At 40.4% G+C, this 20,833-nt stretch overlaps 6 protein-coding genes and 1 non-coding gene across 7 annotated transcripts; 3 read left to right on the top strand and 4 right to left on the bottom strand.

The window, feature by feature from the left end:
* Positions 1-1,232: 1,232 nt before the first annotated feature.
* ATC70_012867 lies at positions 1,233-1,305 on the bottom strand. Its single transcript has one exon. It is a non-coding gene; the product is annotated as a tRNA-Met (tRNA).
* A 1,239-nt stretch (positions 1,306-2,544) lies between these two features.
* ATC70_012866 (uncharacterized protein) lies at positions 2,545-2,808 on the bottom strand (the record flags this gene model as incomplete). The annotated part of the gene is made up of 1 exon (XM_064832036.1): positions 2,545-2,808. One exon carries the CDS (start codon positions 2,806-2,808, stop codon positions 2,545-2,547), a length of 264 nt encoding a protein of 87 aa, XP_064678316.1.
* Positions 2,809-4,136: 1,328 nt separating this feature from the next.
* ATC70_012865 (uncharacterized protein) lies at positions 4,137-7,141 on the bottom strand (the record flags this gene model as incomplete). The annotated part of the gene is made up of 11 exons (XM_064832035.1): positions 4,137-4,766; positions 4,829-4,896; positions 4,951-5,197; positions 5,252-5,324; positions 5,385-5,536; positions 5,595-5,773; positions 5,836-5,903; positions 5,958-6,029; positions 6,087-6,512; positions 6,571-6,842; positions 6,896-7,141. 11 exons carry the CDS (start codon positions 7,139-7,141, stop codon positions 4,137-4,139), a joined length of 2,433 nt encoding a protein of 810 aa, XP_064678315.1.
* A 479-nt stretch (positions 7,142-7,620) lies between these two features.
* Positions 7,621-8,688, top strand: IML2_1 (Mitochondrial outer membrane protein iml2; the record flags this gene model as incomplete). Its single annotated transcript, XM_064832034.1, has 1 exon — positions 7,621-8,688. The coding sequence occupies one exon, from the start codon at positions 7,621-7,623 to the stop codon at positions 8,686-8,688; it is 1,068 nt and encodes a 355-aa protein (XP_064678314.1).
* Positions 8,689-8,994: 306 nt separating this feature from the next.
* PPH3 (phosphoprotein phosphatase PP4 catalytic subunit) lies at positions 8,995-12,185 on the bottom strand (the record flags this gene model as incomplete). The annotated part of the gene is made up of 9 exons (XM_064832033.1): positions 8,995-9,360; positions 9,411-9,560; positions 9,619-9,804; positions 9,864-10,082; positions 10,146-10,312; positions 10,374-11,268; positions 11,330-11,433; positions 11,493-11,650; positions 11,965-12,185. The coding sequence occupies 9 exons, from the start codon at positions 12,183-12,185 to the stop codon at positions 8,995-8,997; spliced, it is 2,466 nt and encodes an 821-aa protein (XP_064678313.1).
* Positions 12,186-13,506: 1,321 nt separating this feature from the next.
* On the top strand, positions 13,507-16,301 carry ATC70_012862 (uncharacterized protein; the record flags this gene model as incomplete). Its single annotated transcript, XM_064832032.1, has 4 exons — positions 13,507-15,015; positions 15,079-15,132; positions 15,189-15,657; positions 15,712-16,301. 4 exons carry the CDS (start codon positions 13,507-13,509, stop codon positions 16,299-16,301), a joined length of 2,622 nt encoding a protein of 873 aa, XP_064678312.1.
* A 1,981-nt stretch (positions 16,302-18,282) lies between these two features.
* Positions 18,283-20,687, top strand: ATC70_012861 (uncharacterized protein; the record flags this gene model as incomplete). The annotated part of the gene is made up of 10 exons (XM_064832031.1): positions 18,283-18,576; positions 18,638-18,688; positions 18,749-18,818; positions 18,869-18,999; positions 19,060-19,150; positions 19,206-19,711; positions 19,770-19,963; positions 20,017-20,133; positions 20,189-20,282; positions 20,340-20,687. The coding sequence occupies 10 exons, from the start codon at positions 18,283-18,285 to the stop codon at positions 20,685-20,687; spliced, it is 1,896 nt and encodes a 631-aa protein (XP_064678311.1).
* Between the last annotated feature and the right edge of the window lie 146 nt (positions 20,688-20,833).

The raw sequence follows: 20,833 nt of genomic DNA, 5'->3' as shown, positions 1-20,833 counted from the left end.
ATATATATGAACCCCATTAGATCTAGGAGTTTGCCGCTATATATGCATCTATACAGCACAGTTTTTTGATATCTCATTCATATATGTTTCAGTGCTATACCATCAGTAATGTACAGGACGGATACAATCTCAAAGCTGAAGCGCCGATTGGAGAAAGGTACGATTGATAATCAAAGCATTTTCGATTTTGAATCGGAAAATTCCGCCTAAAATTGATTTTTTTTTCAATTTTTAGTCGGAAGTAATAGTTAGTAAGGGGTGTTGACCGAGCATTTTAAGAATCGGAGCGTACAAAAAGGGCCATATTAACTTGCTGGTGTCAAGTTATCAATAGATACTTGACATGATGGAGAATCTTGCTTTTAAGGTTAGATAGTTGTAGCTTGCTTTGTTCGATTATAATAAGATTTACAATTTAAAGCATGCATATTCCTCCGCTTAAAAATAGCATCTCCAATGTTGATTATCTCATGAAGTATGCATTTCCAATATAATGTTCCCACTTAAAAGTTGGTCAACTATCATTATTATTCTACGGTGTATTTATATTGATGCTAAGTTTTTTCTATGGATTATATGTACTGAATTTTTTTTTCTATATGATATAGTCTGTAATGGATGGCTGGTCCTTTTATAATGAGTTTTGATACACTTAGTAATCCTAAATGCTATTGTTAAGCACAAAGAATAAAAAAATTATTATTTGTAGCTTATAAAAAATCTTCGATATTATAAAAACAAGAAAAGACTTATTTGAATAAGATCAGACACAAAAACTAAAGATTTATTGATGAAGACAAGAGTTATTCTATTTATACTAAGTTCTGAATGCCAAAGTAGCAATTTACCTTGTACAACGCTTATCACATCTGGTGAACCTCAGTATTTAGATAGCTGAGATGCACTTCACTTATCATAACTTGTCCATGTTGTTGCACAACACAGACATATCTAGCCATCAAGAATACCTTAATCTTTATAGACAGTTGTAGCCCTTCTGGCACAACAGTCATTATTCTTGAGATAGGGTTCAGAGTATATTCAAATATAGGAAGCATTTAAGAGTTTAATGTCAACTTGTAGTAACAGAAGTAGGATCCAATATAGCAAGCATTGAAGCGTAGTTTATTCGATAGCGTAGGCAATATACAGCAAAAAGAGAGATTCAGTTACAATGCCATGTATCAGTAAGTGTCTACGTGCACTGCAAACAAAAAATATTGCAAAAAGGATGCTCCCTGCCAGGATCGAACTGGCGACCTTCAGATTATGAGACTAACGCTCTACCGACTGAGCCAAGGAAGCTTCTTGATGTTCTTGATAATTTTAGAATATTCTTACTCTATTATGTAAATTTTTTTTCGTGTTTTCGGTCTTCTATGTGATGTAAGCATCTACCCGTACTCCAATATGCTTCTAAATGATATGGAATTCGGTATATCTAAAGCCTTTTATCTATATATATATGCTAATTGAAGACTCTTTAATGTAGTTAGTTTTGTTTTAATTGACATGATACGTACTTATCGGTAAATTGACATTCATGCATAGATATTTGTACACAACAATTGAGTATTATTACTCTCGAAAAAATATTAGAATTTAAATCGAGTTAATAGAAAACTGACGGCATCTGCTGCAGTCTTTCTAATCAAATGGTAGACACTGATTATCATCAGCTCCATTTGATAGTCAATCAAGAAGAGCAGTTGTTATCAAATCTCTTATTCCACCGCCAATGATGACAGTATACAAAATGATGTCAATACAAGTAATGTATGCTATGTCTTTTAAAAAACTTAACATCAGTTTTGGGGAATAAATAAAATTTGTGCTCGAATTCAATTATATATCTAGCACCTGGTTATCTTTACCTGCATGAAGCATCCTAGACAAGGCATACCTACAACAGTGAAGCGCATGATTTTTTTTTCTAATAAATATATCAAAGCCTTTCACAATTCAGTCGCAACTATAGATTGCATCGCTTCTGGCATTTTGTGCTGTAGTTTCAGTCAGTACATGTGTTCAGTAATAAACGCTCTAGCTGAACTATGTTGCTCAAGAATCCATAGCGGCTTTGGATTGTTGACAACAGTATTCGTTTACAGACTTTGAGCCACCTCATCAAGGTCAAATGAGCTTTCAACTCTTTCTTCAACCGCTCGTCATGATTGTGATGGTTCGCATCAAGAAAGAACAAGCGGCACTTGTCACCTTAATTGTCTTAACTTGGGTGTATTGTATTCAGTTTCGCGTTTGTGAGCAGACAAGGACAAAGTGCACTGACCAGCGCTGCATTGGATTCTTATAGACCCAAAAGCAGAACGATTTGTATCAAATAGGTGCTTGATTTAAATTCTTTGTAAGAAAAATCATCAGTACTGTGAACACATCAACTGATAACACTCATGCAATATGGCCTTTATAGCGCGCTTTTGCTCCAAAATACACTGAAAAAAATGGCTACTGAAAAGACAGTGATACAGTATGTTATTTATTTTAAAAATTACAGGATAGACATTTTCCAAGGAAGAAGAGCCATTAATGATTATTTCTGAAATTGACAAGGTAAACAGTAAAGAGGATGAACAAGAGAGCCAATCCCATATTGAAGGTAGTAGTGGAAGACTTGCCCAAGGCAGCATCAATAATCTCGTTTGTCACTGATTTAATACAAGCAGCATCTGTACATTTAGCAGCTTTATCGCAGAATCTGGCACAACTATCAGCGTTGAAATGGTTATCTGATGAGGCAATGCAGTTGGCGGTACAGGCTTTGATGGCGTCTTGAAGGGAATCACTCATTATCTAACAAAACAAGAACATGTGACCCCTTAGTCACTTTTGTGGATATAACAGTTGTAATAGTACCTTTTTATTGTTTGCTTTGAGTTTGATGTAGATCCAGAATTCACATTTCTGATCTGCTATTTATACAAAAATCAACCTTGATACAAATGTGACAGTGGCTGGAGTCTTTCATGTGTCTCAATGCCTTTTTCAAACAATCTAATTATAATTAAAATATGGTAACCAGTACACCGAACCTTGGAGTAACATGTATTATGCAGAACATGAATGATGATATACCATTCTGGCCCTTGAAAAACAGGTGAAATAAGTAGCATAGACGCCTCAGAGACATTGAAGCTAGCATCATGTCCAAAGCGTAACAAAATGCAATGTCATTGCAGCGATTTAGCTTGGAAATTGCTAAGCATCAACTTGCCATTATCGTGTTGTACATTGACAAACCACAGAAAGTTTTTTTTTTTTTTTTTTTTTTTTTTTTTTTTCAACTGATTCTTACTGGATCCAATGCTGCATACAAAAGACTCTGTACAACAGCAATCAAGTTCTGTTTTACATGAGAAATACTACGCCATGATCGGTGTATTGAGATTTCAAAAGCGATCAACTTGTTGCAAGCTGTCAAATACCAGCAAACATCCAACGGATGATCTCTACTGTATATACTGCAATGCCATGAATCTTGTTTGCTGTTGATCTGGACAAAGTATTGATTTCAACATTTAAGTCAAGAAGCTCAAGTGATACAAAATTTATACAAAGTTCTATGTGCTTATCCCAGGGTATCAATCAGCTTTACCAGATTTACACACACACACACACAGTTTTATTGGTAAGACACGCAAAATAGAGGCGGAAGGAGAGAGACAAGTGTGTTGTGGTACAGATCTGATGGGCGATTCTATTCATGTTCACGCTATCCATCGGCAAATTTTGTATACTTTGCATGTCTCTGTCAATGCTGTAACTGTGCGTAAATCAACCATCACAGGCCCTTTGCGAGGGAGATGTGTATCTTGTATCTACAAGAACGGAGCGCGAATTGAGCAATGAGATACTTATTGTATACACCAGTACAACTGACCTGTATACGCAATATACCGCTGAGATAAGCATTCTCCAGGTGTGTCTGATTTACAGAATCAAACGGTATCAGAAAGTTGCCAGAGACAACCATCCACGTTAAAGTCATAGAAAGTGTTTTTGAGATGAAAAGAGAAGAAAAATCGAATAAGCGTTTGGTTCATTGCCATATAGATCATATATCAAATCATGGATTATCGTTGACAACAAAATAATCTTTGCTTGTTGCAGCTTTATTATCAAATGTCATCAAATATATTATTATTAGGTCTACTTTGGGTGCCGTTGACATCCTCAAATCTAGCAAATGGAGATACATTGTTGTTCAATTGTTGTCGGTTCAACCCTGAAGAAGCCATCAAAAAGGGATTGGGAGATAGAGGCCTTGATGAGCTTTCTTCAATGGCTGCTGTGTGGAATGGGCGATGGTTTTCATTTGTTACAGGTCTTCCAAACACACGACCTCCTCCTCCTCCAGTAGTGTGTTGATTGACTGAATTAATAGGGGGAGGGCTAGGGGTTAATCTCAGGTTTGAATGAGATGGGGGAGGAGGAGGAGAAGGCGATGATGATGGCGTGTTTGCAGCAGCTTCTTCGGTATTACTCTTTATGGTGCCAAACAATCCCCCTAATTTATGTTTCACAGTATCTCCAAATGAAATCAAATTCGTCTTTAGTTTCATAGCATCCACAGGCTGACTCGAGTTTTCGTTTGCAGAGAACGAAGAGGCGGAAGAGGATGCTGGACTATCGTGGTAGCGTTCGTGATGGTTGATGTTGCCTGATAGGATTTCTTCGACTCTTCTATCGCGTTCATTTCGTAAGGTGTCGGGCACATTGGCTCGATGGTATTTTTTGTTGGTGTATTCCTATTCAAGCATGTCAGTGAGTGCCATTTAGAGAGAGAGAGAGAGAGATGATTGCATTTTACTCTATTTCTGGCACTTTGTACGCTGATACGAGCACTAGGATTGATTTCACGTTCTTTCAATCGACGCTCTATGCATCACATACGATTTAGTCTCTGTAGAATTTCATACTTGCAATGCATACCCTCTTTGACCAATCTCGATCCTTCTTCCACATCAGCATCCAGCAGTGCACCATTGTTGGCTTCCGTGTCATCATTGTTATTGATATCGTCGTCATCACTATTTTGATACGGACTCTTGATACCACAGAATCCCAAACAGCGACCTTGAACATTGAACAAAAGGGACAAGGATGGAATCAGAATGATGATGGGAAACCAATCAGCAAAAGCGCCTAAAAACTTGATCAAGTCTGCTTTTCCCATAAACTATCAATTTCGTACTTTTAGTATTCCACGATGCTAGACTCTAGTATCACTTACAGTTGTGAATACAGCTTTACTGACTCCTGGAGCATCCACTGCCAAGTTGATAAAGTTGTAACACAGAGGTGCCCTTTTATAACATGACTCAGCCAATCAGACACGGTGCATAGTGTTTGCCTAGTAAACTTACATCATTTTACACATGTAGCTAGTGAACCATAATAAACTGTTTTCGTCCGTGTGGTGGTTTGGAATAAGAATATACAGATTAAAGAACCTGATCTTAAACAGAGACGAGTATACACAAATGCACATGTACATGAGCGTAAAGAATGCCATGATCTATAGGCTGTAGCATCAATATCATCTAAATATAACATCCATGGGCTCCTCTGGTTACCTCTAAAGCAGCATAGTTGGTGCCGCATGCATTCAGCACATAGTATACGATGGAAATGATTACAGGCCGTCTCACGTTAAACACGATTTCAGACCAAATGATGCACCCGCTGATGACTGAAAATACGATGGCCAGAAATTTGTTGAGATTAGGCGCAATTCGCAGCATCCACCACCATTCTAACAAGCGTGCGTGTGTTAATCACATACTCTCTACCGTCTTTGCCTATAGCATCACCCACCCATTGACGCTTTGATATCTGTCCATTTTGTGCTGTTTTTCTTTGATCTTAATGTAGAAGTGAATCGACTAGCATCATCATTAGATTTCAATGCTGTTACTGCTGCTCTCTATCCAGCCTACCGATCGCGCTTGTCCTTGTTCTTGATGATATCTTGAAGGTAGAATGCCTCATTCAATAGATTCTTCCATAGGCTTGTCAAAAATAATGAGCACCACTCTAGTCAACGATCCCCATAAACAGCTACTCACGCATTTTTTCTGTCTCTCATCCGAATAGCCAAAATCATACGCTTTGAAATCTTGACAAGGTATTCCTCGGTCAAATCTCTTGGAATCGTAATGGAACTATCTCTCTCTGCAAATGCTTCATGAAGTACAAAGGGAAATCTTCTGTTCATCACATTGATACAGTGTCTGATTTCTGGTATCTCCATCATGGCCCTCTTGGATATCGCATTCATTGTTTTCGCAAGTTCGTTGAATTCGAGCTCACTGTCCATACATTCCTCCTTTAGTCGAGCGGCATTGGCATAGTGTTGAAACAAATGACGGTCGTAGCTTCCTGAATACCACAAACTTCGAGGCACCGACACAAGTCCATAACCCATGAACACAATCACGAGAAACAAACCCCAACTGTTTGCGGCGGCCATGACATAGCTCTGAATGCCCTCTCTGTAGTCGTTGACTGTCAACTCTGCTTTTGCCATGCATCCTTTCAAAGGCGACCTACCTTGTTGTCAGTCCACTTCCAAACACTAGATAGATCAATCCAATAGTGCCTACAACAACGTAGATGGAGTAGAATCGTATGTTGACTTGCACTGCTGATTTGAGTCTCTTGACGACGGTGAAATCGCCCGTATTGACATAGGCTTGCATCATGGGTATCGCCATCCATGTGAGGCAAAACGATGTCCAGTACAAAACTCGCCAGGCAATAAACAAAAAGTGTTGCGATACATAGGCAAACGGCACTCGGCCCTTTTTATCGTCGTGCACCGTCTAGTCTGGATGGTTAGTGATTGCCCTATCAGCCTCTCTCTCTATATACATACAGATGCCAAGTCTAATGGTAATAGAAATATAATCCAAAATGGGAAAAACCAACCTATGATACATACAACAGTTACATACCAAGGTTGGCTTTTAATATTGCCGTATCTTGATAATGTAAAGAGAACGATAGTCAACATGAAGCATGTCATCAAGACAAGCGGCAGCCAGTCGCTGTGATGTGTCAGGGGCGGCTCTGCCTCTGGTGGTGCTGGATTTGTTGGTATCGGCAGGTCTTGTTGAGCCATGCTTGTTTAAAAAAAAAAAGAAAAAAAAAAAAAGACGAGGAAGAAGGAAAAAAAAAAAGAGAAAAAACCCTGCTTTTGGGACATTTGTGTATCAATGATTGTCTAGTTGTAGGTCAATGATGAGTGGAGAACGAAAATATGGGGTTTTTGATGCAAATATTTATACATTTACATCACACTGCAGCATTTTACATGCCACCTTTTACGTTTGCACATGGCATTCAAATCATGATTCATAACTAAAGACTGCAATTTATTTGAACCTGCTTCAAAAAGGGCAAAATCCTCTTATATAAGCGCAAATCAACATGCTGATAAATTGGAAAGTACCAGAAGCCTGAAAATGATCTACGATGATTCTGATTTCCTATTCGGATCGAGACAAGAAATGTAGCACCACACACTATCTATATAAAGATGCGACATTATTCAATCTCACTTTCTTGATCTTTTTGCTTGCTTTTTCATATTCATTCAACATGTCAAACACAATGCATGCTCTCCAACTCGTCAAATATGGCTCTCCAGAGGAAGCCTTCTCATACAATGAACAAGCGCCAAAACCGGCCATCAAATCAAAACATCAAGTCTTGGTGCGTATCAAAGCTGCCGGTGTCAATCCAGTGGAAGCAAAAGGATCATCTGGCAACATGAAGTTAGCAACATTCCCCATGAAGCTGCCTGCTGTTATAGGTGCTGATTTCTCGGGTATCATTGAAGAAGTCGGCACTGCCGTCAAGGACTTCCAAGTGGGCGATGAGGTGTTTGGCTCCTTGCAGTTACCCATGTTCTTGGAGGGTACCTTTGCTCAATACACAGTGGTGGATACTACCAAAGCCTCCATTGCAAAGAAACCTGCAAATGTATCATTTGAACAAGCTGCCTCTGCTGGTATCGCTGCTATCACTGCCTATCATGGTATCATTCATAATGGCAAGACGTTCAAGAACCCTGATTTGAATCGCAAGATCTTGATTGTGGGTGCAAGTGGAGGTGTTGGGTCGTATGGTGTTCAATTTGGCAAGGCTATCAACAAGGAGAACACGGTTGTTGGTATCTGTAGCAGCCCCAACGCTAAATACGTTCAATCACTGGGTGCTGATCGAGTTGTAGATTACAAGGACAAGGCCGCCTACGACGCATTCATTACGGAAGAAAAGGGTACGTTTGATATTGTCTTTGATTGCGTTGGTGGAGAAGAGTATTACAATCAACTGGATCCTCTCTTGAAGAAGGGTGGCGTCTATTCTACTGCTGTGGGGCCCATGGAACATGCAGGATCTGATTATGTTGGTATTTCCCAAATTGCCTCTATAGCTGCCAAGCTGGTGTACAAGAAGTTGTTTGGTCGTCATGCTTATTACTTTATCCATATTCTTCCTCATGGCGAATTTAGAGATAAAATTTCGAAATTCTTTGAATCAGGCGCTGTTCATGGTACCATTGCCGATGATAGTAATATCGTTCCGCTTAGGGAGGGTGTTCGTGCCTTTGAACAGCTTCACACCCATCGTACTGTTGGCAAGATTGTTCTCCAAATGGATTAACTAAAGTTTTATTTTAATAAACTCTACATATCGTTTGTAAAACTCAACAAGTCAATCCAATCATAATTTGCATTGATGTGTTTAAAAATAATGAGCTTTATTGCTGATAAATGAGGAAAAGCATTGCTAGGTAAGAAAAGGAAAAATGAAAATGAATATATAATACACGGGTGGTATGTATATATGCCAAAGATATATCATGCCAATGCGTGGATAGTGAATTACAACCCTACTCGATGTATATATAAATAGGAAGAACTGTTACAATTAAAAAAAAAAAAAAAAAGAGCTATACATGATGTACATTCAAGGATTGGAAAAGGCAGTGGAAAAATTGTAATGAGCAACGTTGCCCACAAAAGGAGAGGCAGTATTGCTGCTGGTGGAAAAGTTCAGTTCATTGGTGTCCATCAAAGGATGAACATGGCCATGGATTCCACTTAATCCTTGTTGGTGCCCTGCTGCTGATCCTCCTCCCCCTCCTAATCCTGGCCCTACGCTTCCCAAGGTGTAATTTGGCTGGAAATAGCTTTGCTGATGTTGTGTATTTTGAGATTGCTGCTGCTGCTGAAGGGCTGGTTGCCTTTGCTCTCTGTTCAGTTTGCCTTGAATGCGTTTGCAGTAAGAGGTATTTCGAATGCCAGGTAACAAAGGACGAATGCAATCACCCAACTGCTATCCGTGTCAGCATAAAGCAAGTCTACGTTGATAATGTACCTTACCTTTTGATGCTGCGAATCCTCTGCAAAATCCAAGGCAGTCTGAACTACATAATTAGCATACGAGTCTTTCAACAGTTTCTCCAGCTGGGGACGGTTGACCATTTCCTCAATTAAATGTCGTCGCGTGTCTTCTTCAGCAACACGAATACACTGCCACAAACACTGGTTTAGACGCGTACAAGTCATTGAACAAAGCTGGGCCACTCACCTTTTCCATGACATTGGAGCTATACTTTTGCACAGAGAGTCCACTGATGTGTCCAATGAATTGACGTATCAACTTATCCGAGAATTGAGCATCTCCTAATTCAAGCACGTACTGCACAACATAATTGCCATAAGGGTCTTGCACAAGCGTCAATGCATTTCGAATGATTTCATCCACCAGCTGTTTCTATATAAAAACACATGTTAAAGGGCTACTACTGCTAGTTGCTTCCTCCCATAACTTACCTTTTGATTTTCAGCAGAGAAATCAATGCATCTTTGCAAGACACAGCAGCCGTGTCGATGAGTAGCTACCTCAATACAGTTTTTGCTGACGGCGTCGTAGACAAATTGCTTATCGGCAAAAGAGAGTCGATGCAAGCACTTTTGAATGACATGATTGCCGTTGATGTCCTTGATCAGCGCTACCACGTTTGGAGACAGAGCTTCGATGGTCTTTTGAATCTGTGGTGGTTTAGGTTAGATTGCAGGCACGCATTCTTACACTGTAAGTAGTCAAGAACTTGCCTGTTCTGGCAGTGTCAAAAACTCAATCATCTTTTGCACTGCTCGCGTGCCATGCATATTCAAGGAGATGGGCATAATGGCATTGGCGACTTGCTCAACAATTTCTGTTCTCTGGCTATCAGTGCAGTATTCCATCAGCTTTTGACAAAGATAGTTGCCAAAGGGGTCTGTATTCCATGCATGTATTAATACTGGCAAGCAGGCAAGTGCGTGTATGTTTAATCTTACCTGTCATTAGCTCTACAAAATGAGGACATATTTGAGTGAATATGAGATCACGCTGTTCAGGTTTCTGTTCCTCCAGCTTTTTTTGAAAGAATCGACAGCCATACTGATCTTTGCAAAGGGAGTAAATCTCATCTACTACGTCTTCCAAGCGGATAGTAGCAAAACGGTCTTGCTCAGGTGAGGTAGACATGGCATGGGTAGAGTTGTTGATGCTGGCATTCATGGTCGTAGCTGAACTGGTTCTTCTCAATTGCTGCTGAATCGAATTCTTTCTGCTAAATGTAGGTGATGTAGGTCTACTATGGCTGATGCTCATCTGTCGCATCAAGTGAGTAGCCAACAGAGGGTTCATAGTATTGGTTGAAGGAGACATCAAGGGAGGAGCAGCAACAGCAGCAGCATTCACCAAACTAGGGAACACTTGTTGATATGGAGCTGCTGAGGAACTGTAAATAGAGTTACTGCCATTCATTAAGGGCGATGACGATGAGGGGGAGGAGGAGATAATGGGGAGTCTACTTGCTGTCTGCTGATATGGATGGTGATGATCTACAGCAGTGAAATCGTCCAACGCACTTTGATCATATCGTCTCACATTTCGAGCGTCTGCATCTAAACTACCCATGCGTCTTGCAGATGATAAATCCGGGTTTGAATAGGATGGCGTCAATCTGCTATTCGACTTGTCCAAAATGTCCAGTCTTTTAGAGGCAAAAGAGGGAGCTACATCCATTGAAAATTTGCGGTGGTATGGCTGCTGTTGTTGTTGTTGTTGCTGTTGTGGATAGGGCTGCATAAGGTAGTTGGCGTGTGAAGGTGTATTTTGTAAATAGCCGTGCCAGTCAGAATAATGGCTGCTGCTGTTGGTTTGTTCACCTGCCAAGTAGCTTGTGCTCTTTGTTTATCACGATTAAATGAGTATACACATGGCTTAATTGAGTTGCCCATCTACATACACTTACCAAGTTGGGGTAGCTTTCGCGTCTAGACAGTTGCTGATGACCGTCCATTTCATAGTCATTGTAACGCATCAATGTATTGGGATAGTCTGGCTGGATGGCTAGATAATACAGAATTAAAATGCATGACGATGAGGCGCATTGTGCTACTAAGACTTACAAAAGGAGTTGTTACGAAAGAGATGTCTGTCGGTCGATTGAGGCGTGAATGCTGTACTGTTTGCGAATATGCTGCGAAATGACATGGCATTGCTAGTAGCAGTGGTAGTAGAAGCAGTGCTTGTAGAGGTTGTTGTAGCAGTTACATTGGAAGGTCTCCTATAGCAAGTTACACTAAAGATTTAATTTGACATTTTTTTCTCTTTTGCTTGTGTTTGTTGTTCTGTTTCTCTGACTCGCTCTCCTATAAACTATAACTCCCCCCCCTTTGCTCCCCTTCTTCTGCTTGTTGTTTATAAGCTCGTGTTATAAACTAATATATATATGAGGTCCCCTATACCTCCCCTTGGTTTATTTTGTCTTTTTTTTTTCTAGCTGAACCCGATGATCAGATAGATATAAGCCCTTACTCATTCACTCATCCGTTCACGCACACACACCACAACCATCAAAAAAGAGAGAAAGAGACTTACGTGTCTAATAGGGTGTCCATTGGATGCTGTTGATCTGATATCGTCAGACTACTGATGGTAGCTTGAATGTCTTGATCCGTGATATTATAACTGGAGTGTATTTGCTGATGTGTATCTCGTATGCAATCTTCATAGCTATCACAATCCTCTTTAGGCATTAATGTCTGAGGAGGAGGAGGAGGAGGAGGAGGAGGAGGAGGAGGAGGAGGAGAATTGATCATATTTATCAGTGTGTATTTTGTTTAAAAGAGTGAAAGAGAAGGATGATGAATTTGAGAAAAACAAATACAATGTAATTATATATAAGCTAAGAGAAAGAAGGAGAGACAGAGAAAGAGAGAGGGGCAGAGAGGATGAGCAAAACAACAACAAAAAAATCGATTTATGCGTCTTCTTAAAAAAGTAAAGGATTTATCCTAATCAATATAGGTCTTGTGGAACTCTATTCAAACCAAAAAGAAACGCATAGTGGACGTACGACAAGAATGTAAGTGTGCGTGTGTGATTTTGTACTTTGAGTGCAGCATGTACATTAGTTTGATTAACGTGCTCAGTAGAGCAGCATCTACAGACATTTCACTCTTTGTTTTGCAAAGGAGAGCAAACTGGATTTAAGCTTTTATCTCGCGTTGCGCGGGAGACATCCTCCGAGCAACGAACGATGATGAATAAGAGGGGGCTAAATGTCGTTTCAAAGTGGCATAATGCGAGTCAGAATGAATCACTGATAATCAAGGTGGATTTTGATCCGAGCCTTGGGGGGCTTCAGTGTCCATTTGAGCCAACGAGTAGCTTTCTGTATCGATGTTGTATCTAAATCCATTGCAACTGCACCTACATTGGCAAAGAGGCTTCCCTGATGCCCAAAAGCACTAAAATTTACCCCTGAATTTGGTTTACCCATGTATCACCACTATCACATCAAATGGAGTAGGGAAAAACGAATAACTTAAATAGAATGAAATGGTTGCTGCTCTTTTAAAGTGGCAGCGAAAGAGTTGTATAAAAAAACTGCGCGGCAATGTACATGGCAGGAGCACAACAGCCTGATCCGTTTGAGATGTACCTCAAAATGTCTTGTTGGCGTCAGTTTTTAGCTTCTTCGAGCCCAAAAATGGGAGAATCAAAGCATGGATGCGCTGCCAATTGATACAATTCAAGATATAGCTGGTTATATACACAAATATTGGGTGAGGCACTCGTTTGAAGCATGAAAACAAATCAAGTCAACTATGAGCGATTAGAAGCGATTCAAGCGGCATCGCCATTCTGCGATACTCAGCATAGTATACCTGGCTCCTTTCGATTGTAAACGACATCAAAAGATGCAAAGCAATATCGCGTCAAGTGAGTGACCTGGTAGACGCTGTACACAAGACAATTACATCCTTTGATGCTAATCCACTGCCAAAGGATGACTCAAGGTATTCAACATCAGCTTTCAGTGATGAAAAGTCTCATGACTACTTCTTTGATCAAGTTTTTTCTTTCTCCTTTCAAACAACAACCCTTTCTCTATTCCGTGTATACTATTCTGTTATAATGTCTTTGTCCGAAAGAGACGAGGAAACTACCTTTATCCCTCCACAGCCATTGGTGTCTGACGCCGAGAACAATAGACGATACATATTACACTTATCTGACAATGAGGATGGCGAAGTCGACCCTATCGAAAAGATGTACGGTCCCTTTGAGGACGCCCTGGACACAGTGCCGCCTTATCCAAAACCCTACGCGAGACTCGCAAAAACAGCAGAGAGGATTCGTGAGGAAGAGATTCTAAAGTTGAGAGAAGCCATTCGAGACATGGAACAACAAAGGGCGCAGAATATGGAGAGAAAGAAGCTCAAGGAAATCGAAAAGGAGTGGAAAGCAGTAGAAGGAAGCCGTCTGAGACGCACTCGTATATCATTTGCCGAGAATAGGGAAAGATTGAAGGCCTTGTCAGAGCCAATTGTGATTGAAAGTGATACGGATGATGCCATGGAAGTAGAGGCCGTTACTGATTCTGTTGCGGTGGCAGAATCAAGCGAGATACAAGAGAGTGAACAATCAGCACACTTTGTATCCTCAGCTGAAGACGAGATGCAGCTTACAACCGATAACAATGAGGACTCTGATAATGACTCTTTCCAGACAGCTCAAGATGCGGTTGAAGACATTGATCCCGAAATGCAAATGATGAAGGACGACGCAGCAAAGATTGAAAAGGAAGTGCACGATCTGAACAAGGAAATGGAGGCACGCGTAAAGCAAAAAGAAGATATCAAGTTGAAGTTGTTGGGAATCAAGGTCAAGATATCGATTGAAAAGAATAGAAAGGAGCTGACAGGGAAACGAGCAGCGACGCAGGCATCATCTTCTCCACCGCCCAAGTTGGGTATGAAGCGTGCATTTACAGACGAAAACTATCAAACTGATCAACATCCATGGAGGCCGGCTCAACCTGCTAATAACACACCTTTGGTTCCTACTCAACCCATGGCATTCTCACAGCAAATACCACCGCTCATGCAACAGCACTTTGCGCATCCACCGCCCACACTTGTGCCAATACCACAGCAACCTGTACCTTACCACACCGGCTATGATGCGACATACATGAACGGCCTATCTCCACCTCCACCGCCGCCCAATACCATGCCACCTCCATATATACCACCTCCACCCCCACCTCCACTCTCGGATACCATGTCATCTGCATATCCGCTGAGCTACAGTAACCACAAGCGATTCAAGCGAAATAACGCCAATACCACCAACAAGGGGAGTCGACATAAGGATGCATGGCACACAACACCCAAACGATTCACTGCTGCTGCTGCTGCTGCTGCCGTAGCATCACCTTATGCTGATTTGAATTCACCTATTTCTCGCATGGAAAACGCAGATGAAGTGCAAAATGCGCTTGCTCATCTCAGTGATTCAATTAGTGTGCGAGTTTTTGGTGATAAAAAGCACAATGCCTATTCTGCACATGTAGAACGAAACTTACCCCGTATTCGACGTTTGGTCACTCAAGGCAAACGTACCTTTGCAGCACCTGTTAATGTAAGTAATACGTGTGTGTGTGTGTGTGTGTGTCTTGACACTGACCATCTAATGCAATCATAGGAGGCTCTTCCAGGGAACAAGACCAACAACCACCTTGTGTTTCTTTCGCCAGCCGTGAGTATTGAACAGACAATCACATCCACCTGAGCCTTATGAATGTCTTTCTTTAGGGCTTACCTGCACAATTGCAAATAACCGATGCAAGCCATGAAAGTCCATTTCTTGGCTTACTGTACAGGAGATATCAAGAAAAACCTTTCCACAGCACCATGGAGTTTACAGTCCCCTCCATCTTTTCATGGATTCCTCAGGATGTCGACCTAAGCACGCTGTATTCGAATGAATTTGAAGGCATCCCCTTGTACGCTGATAAACTGACAGAGACGTACAACATGGTGTGTGATTTGTCCAGCGCTTACCCAGGTACCGAGTTCTTGGGCGCTTTGAAATTGGAGTTGTCCATGTATGTCAATGGCCGAGAAAGCGAAACGTTCATGCGTGATTGTCAAGATTGTGTGGCGCAATACAAGGATTCTATTGATGTGTTTTGGCAAATCGTGTTGGCTGAACCAGACAGATCAAAGCAAATCTCACTCATTCAAAACCATTTAAAGTCCATCAAGGTGTCCTCTGATACTGGTAAGCTTCGTCAAGGGGGCTCAAATGGATTAAATAACCCTTCTCTTTTTGTAGTGACCATGGTGATTTCTGAAAAGACGACTGAGATACTGATCCGAACGCTGCGTTTATTTGGACTGGGCCAAGTACTCAATCTCGTTTCTGACGGCAAGATTACCCGCATAGATGAATCAGAAGGTGGTATTGTTTTATTAGATCAGATTCAATATGTAAATGATGATGGCAAGTATTTTATTTGTATGTCTATTTTACACTATTATGTGACACACACCTTGCCTGAGGATGTGTGTGATATTTGGATAAGTACGCTTGTCAAAGATGGAAGTCCATCTCGAGAAAAGCCCTTGTTCACCATTGACTGGGCAAACGCGCTCAAGAAACACCCAGTGGATGGACCAACGCTTCGTGGCGCGACCAACATGCTTCTGTCCATGCTTCGATACTTTGGAAATGTAGCAATAGGCAATGTGAATAAGAAACCATTGTTGATCGGTGTACTAAGTACCTTGTTTTCATTTCTAAGTTGTACGAAATGTTATGATCTCATTGGAACATTGGTGTTGACCCAAGTGCTGGATTCTTCAGATCTCGCTCGAGATGTTGAAGACATCAAACTGGACCTCAAAAGTAAGACGGATACATAATACCCCCCTCTCCCCCCTCTTCCGTCTATTGAATAAAGTATTGTCGATATTTGAAGGATGTATTGGATCTTTGGCTTGTGATTTGCAAGGATGCAACTGTCGATCGTATTGTATGGTTCCAGTAATAACGATGTACATATCATTTTCGCACTGTGAACAACCAAGAATTTATCCCTTTCTTTTATACAACATTTTATTCTTTGCAATGTCTAAACAAAAATCAAACAAAACTCTATTGAAAGCTGCTAAGGAGAGATAGAGAGCAGCTCTACATAAAAGCACAAGCATTTATCATCGAGGAACAAGTATAACTAATATGTTGTCTTTGCCGCAACATAAAACCAAACTTATCTACAGCTGGCATAGTTGCTGATAAATTGGTATTTTAGAACGAGATAATTTTGAGCAGATGTTAATGGTAAAAGTCCTTGGATTATTACTACGTAATTGCTGGGTACAAGTGTAGCAAAAAGTTGTAATTGTATTGAGCTTTTTCTCTAAAGAGACGTGCTTTAAGAGTAAGAAACAAGCATTTTGCTCAAACCCAATTATATACTGGTTACTCGTCTTTGATGAGTAGCCTCGCCAGTTCAAGAGTGTCAAGAGCCTGTTCAGCTCATTTTCCCATCAGAGATCCAAGAAGTATTGGTCGCTCTATTGCAAAACGTAAGTAAAAGGAGCAGTATACTATGGTATCTTACTAATGCGCATACCCAGAGCTTGTAGGTTACATCTTGGACATATTTGATCAAAGCTCTGGCTCTCATATCACTCTCTTGAACCTTTCAAAATTGCGCCTGACGCCTGTTTACAGTCTTGCGACTAAAGTTACTCGGAGCAAGTAATAGAAGCCTTTTTGTCACATGGGAGCTTTTTGTAACTATGAATCTGAGCCTTCGTCAATGCTCCCAGTGTGTATTGATGGAGATAGTTCATATAAAGGCAGACAACATATATTTGCAATGTCTCTTACTACTCAAACATATGAAAAACATAGCCAAATTGCATACATTCGAGATGTGATTTCTCGTGTTGGAAGCCGTTTTAGGCCGCCAGATTAGCGCCAAATAATTGCACTTACTTACTAGCACCTTTGCTCAACTTTTTGGGGATCAAAAAAAAAAACATGGCCAAAAATCGACCAAAAACCATGAGGGATACCTCATGATTTTTATCGAACATCAAACGATCGCTTTTTTGACCTCAAAACTGAAGACTTTTACCATGGCATATATTGGTTCAAAATGTTTCTCTCGACCCAAGGCAACCTCTGAAATCACTTTTATGAGACCCTGATATGCAAAATCTTGATATTTCCACCAAAAACCTCATTTCATACTTTCGAATATTGCTCAGTAAGCTTGTTCAAAACACCTCTTTTAATTAGCACCAGCAGATGCGCCTTGAAAAACACTCCAAGACAGCTTAAGAGCGTATGTTATAATCTTTACAAATTATATAGTCGAATTCTGCAGAATAGATCAATCAAGTCGATTTCGATCAAAATCTGTTCCAAATAATATAAGCGGAGATTGAATATTTTTCGGCTGGCAAAGTCAATGCCTTTATATATCATCAGGCAATACATGTTTCTAAAAGGTAATAAAAAGGGGAATTTGTATCAAGAAATACTATAACTTAGCATGCCTGCTAAATTACATCTCTGTTGTAAATGTTTCTATACAATACATAGATCGAATCATTACGCATTTCTCGTTCAAATGCAAAATGCAACATCGCCACCTTGGTTAGCATTGCCGATCGTGAGGTGGCACCTTTTATGGGCAGCATGAGGATCGAGATTAAAGCGGCTTAAACAATTGGGCAGCCTGGTGACTTTGTACCAATGTATCTATCAAGACTTCTACAGAGTGAGCATCAAATGACCTATCGTTTTTTGCATCATTCATTTATAAATTACAGCATGAAAAAAGATAAGGATTAATTTCTTCCTTATTTTTTTTTCATCTATTGTTTTAACATGAAAAAGGCCACTACTTTCCTTACGACATGGTGTCTACTGCTTCTGTCCGTTTCCATGACAACAGCTCAGGGGCAACAGCAGAGCGTATTCACACCGCCAGACATTGCTATTCAAAATCAAGTGTTTGAACTTAGTCAAGATTTATTTGGAACCAATTCTGTTGAAAAATCTTGCAGTAGTTGTATATCTCTATTACATATCCTTAAGAAAATGTCATATATGCCTGAAGGATTTCTTGTAACCACATTGACAAGAGCATGCAAAAAGCTGAATAAAGTGGATGACGAAGTTGTAAGCATCGTGTCTCATTAGTGTGCTTATCATTTGTTTATTCATCATTCCATGTATACAGTGCGAAGGAGTTATCCGAGAGCAAGCACCCATTATCCGCAAAATATTGCCAGTAAGTTTGTCTATACATGTCCTCCTCCATCATGGTCAGCTAAAGTATCTATATGTGTAGTCAATGACCATATCAGGAAGGGATGGCCATCTCATGTGCGCAGCCATTCTTAATTCCTGCCCCTATCCAGGTAAGATCTCTTCAGTGATAATCAGATGCATACTCACGCTTTAGCAACAGAGGTAGAAGAGTGGAATGTTGAGTTCCCTAAACCCAAACCTACCATTTCACATGGATATGGTCCCGAATCAGAGGGTCAAACTTTTACAGTACTGCAATTAAGTGATTGGCATATTGATCCAGACTATCAAGTATATATGTTGAATTGGTGTTGGTAATGCATACCATATATTAAAGTCATCTACGTATAGGCTGGCACCGAAGTATTCTGCGATAAGCCCATCTGCTGCAGAACGGCCTACACTGATTTTGCCAATGTAACCAAGTCATCGTCCATTTGGGGTAAATTAGCGATGCAATGTCTATCAAATCACCTCAAACTAACGCCCTCATCTAGGCGAATACACTTGCGATACACCGCTAGCACTGATTCAGTCCTTATTAGAATACATTCCAACAGTAGAGCCCAATATAAAGTTTGGTATCATGACAGGTGATGTCCCCCCTCATGAGGTTTGGAACACCTTACCCGTTTTGAAGACACAATTGATCCAAGATGAAACGTATCGTTTGCTGCATGACTACTTTGACTCTCCCTTCTTGCTCAACTCCATGCTGTATCCTGCTGTGGGTAATCATGAAGCTGCGCCCACCAACAACTTTCCTCTCAAGGGCTCCAATATACCGCAGGAAATCCATCGTCATTTTTACAATATGAAATGGCTGTATAAGAGCTTGGCTCTCAGTTGGAGAGGCTGGCTGTCACCTCGAACAAACCCCTTTGTAGAGTCCAATACAGGAAGTTATGCCGTACGACCTGTCAAGGGCCTGAAATTGATTAGTTTGAACACAAACTTTTGCTACATTTTGAACTGGTGGTTATATGAGCATCCTATTGAAAAAGTAAGCGTATTGCAGACATGCCTTGATCTACATTCATGCTAACTACTGCCTTTGATAGGACCCTAACGGTGTACTGTCTTGGCTGATCAATGAGTTGCAGGACTCTGAAGACAGAAATGAGAGAGCTTGGATTATTGGACATATCGCACCGGGAGACAATACTTGCTTCCATGACTATTCAAACTATTACTATCAAATAATAGATAGATATTCTCATGTCATTGCAGCACAATTCTTTGGACACACTCACAAGTAATTTACAGCTACAAGTTGCTAATGAATCCAGTCTAACACCTCATTTACAGGGATGAGATGACCATTTTCTATGGTCATAACAAGAACCAAACTGCCAAAGAAGCCATCAATGTCGGTTACATTGCGCCATCCATCACACCGTACCTTAATGTCAATCCTGGATTCCGGTAAGATTTTAGCATGATTCAACTTTTGAATTTGTATCTGATTTAGTTCTTCTAGTGTCTATAAGATTGACACAAAGACGTTTGAAGTAGTCGATTCGATTACTTACACGGCTGATCTAGATCAAGCAGAATCATGGACGGACGGACCTGTAAGTCAATTTCTACAGCGAATATCAGTATCTTCATGCTCACCCGTTATGACATAGAACTGGCACATTGAGTATTCGGCCAGAGAAGCATTCAATTCAAGCAGAGCTAAATTAGCCACACCCACATCCCCACTCACAGCTTCATGGTGGCACAATGTTACTATGGATATGGAAGACGATCAAGAAACATTTGACAAATACAACAGATTTAGTTGGAAGTCATCTCCACTTGCCAAAGAATGCGATGAAGAATGCAAAAAGAACACTATTTGCGGCATTCGAGCTGGAAAATCCGAGCTTCGATGCGATTATGAATCTGATGTGTTTATGGGAGAGAGATACAAGCCAAAGTCTCATGATTGTGCCATGAATCTGTTGGGTATCAATGCTCGCTTGAATCAATAAAGCATCTATTTTGATCCAATCATGCACTTTACTAATATTGTTTGCCCCGTATAAATTAGAAGTGACATTGGGTGGCTTAAATCATGTCAGGGAAAAAAAGTTTAAACTGGACAACATGCCCAAAAAAAAAAGTCTTTACTACTTTC

Source organism: Mucor velutinosus (genome assembly GCF_035048745.1).
Source record: "Mucor velutinosus strain NIH1002 chromosome Unknown tig00001569, whole genome shotgun sequence".
In the NCBI taxonomy this organism is placed as follows: Eukaryota; Fungi; Mucoromycota; class Mucoromycetes; order Mucorales; family Mucoraceae; genus Mucor; species Mucor velutinosus.
The sequence above is the reverse complement of the archived record's forward strand: the minus strand, read 5'-3'. Positions and strand labels throughout refer to the sequence as shown.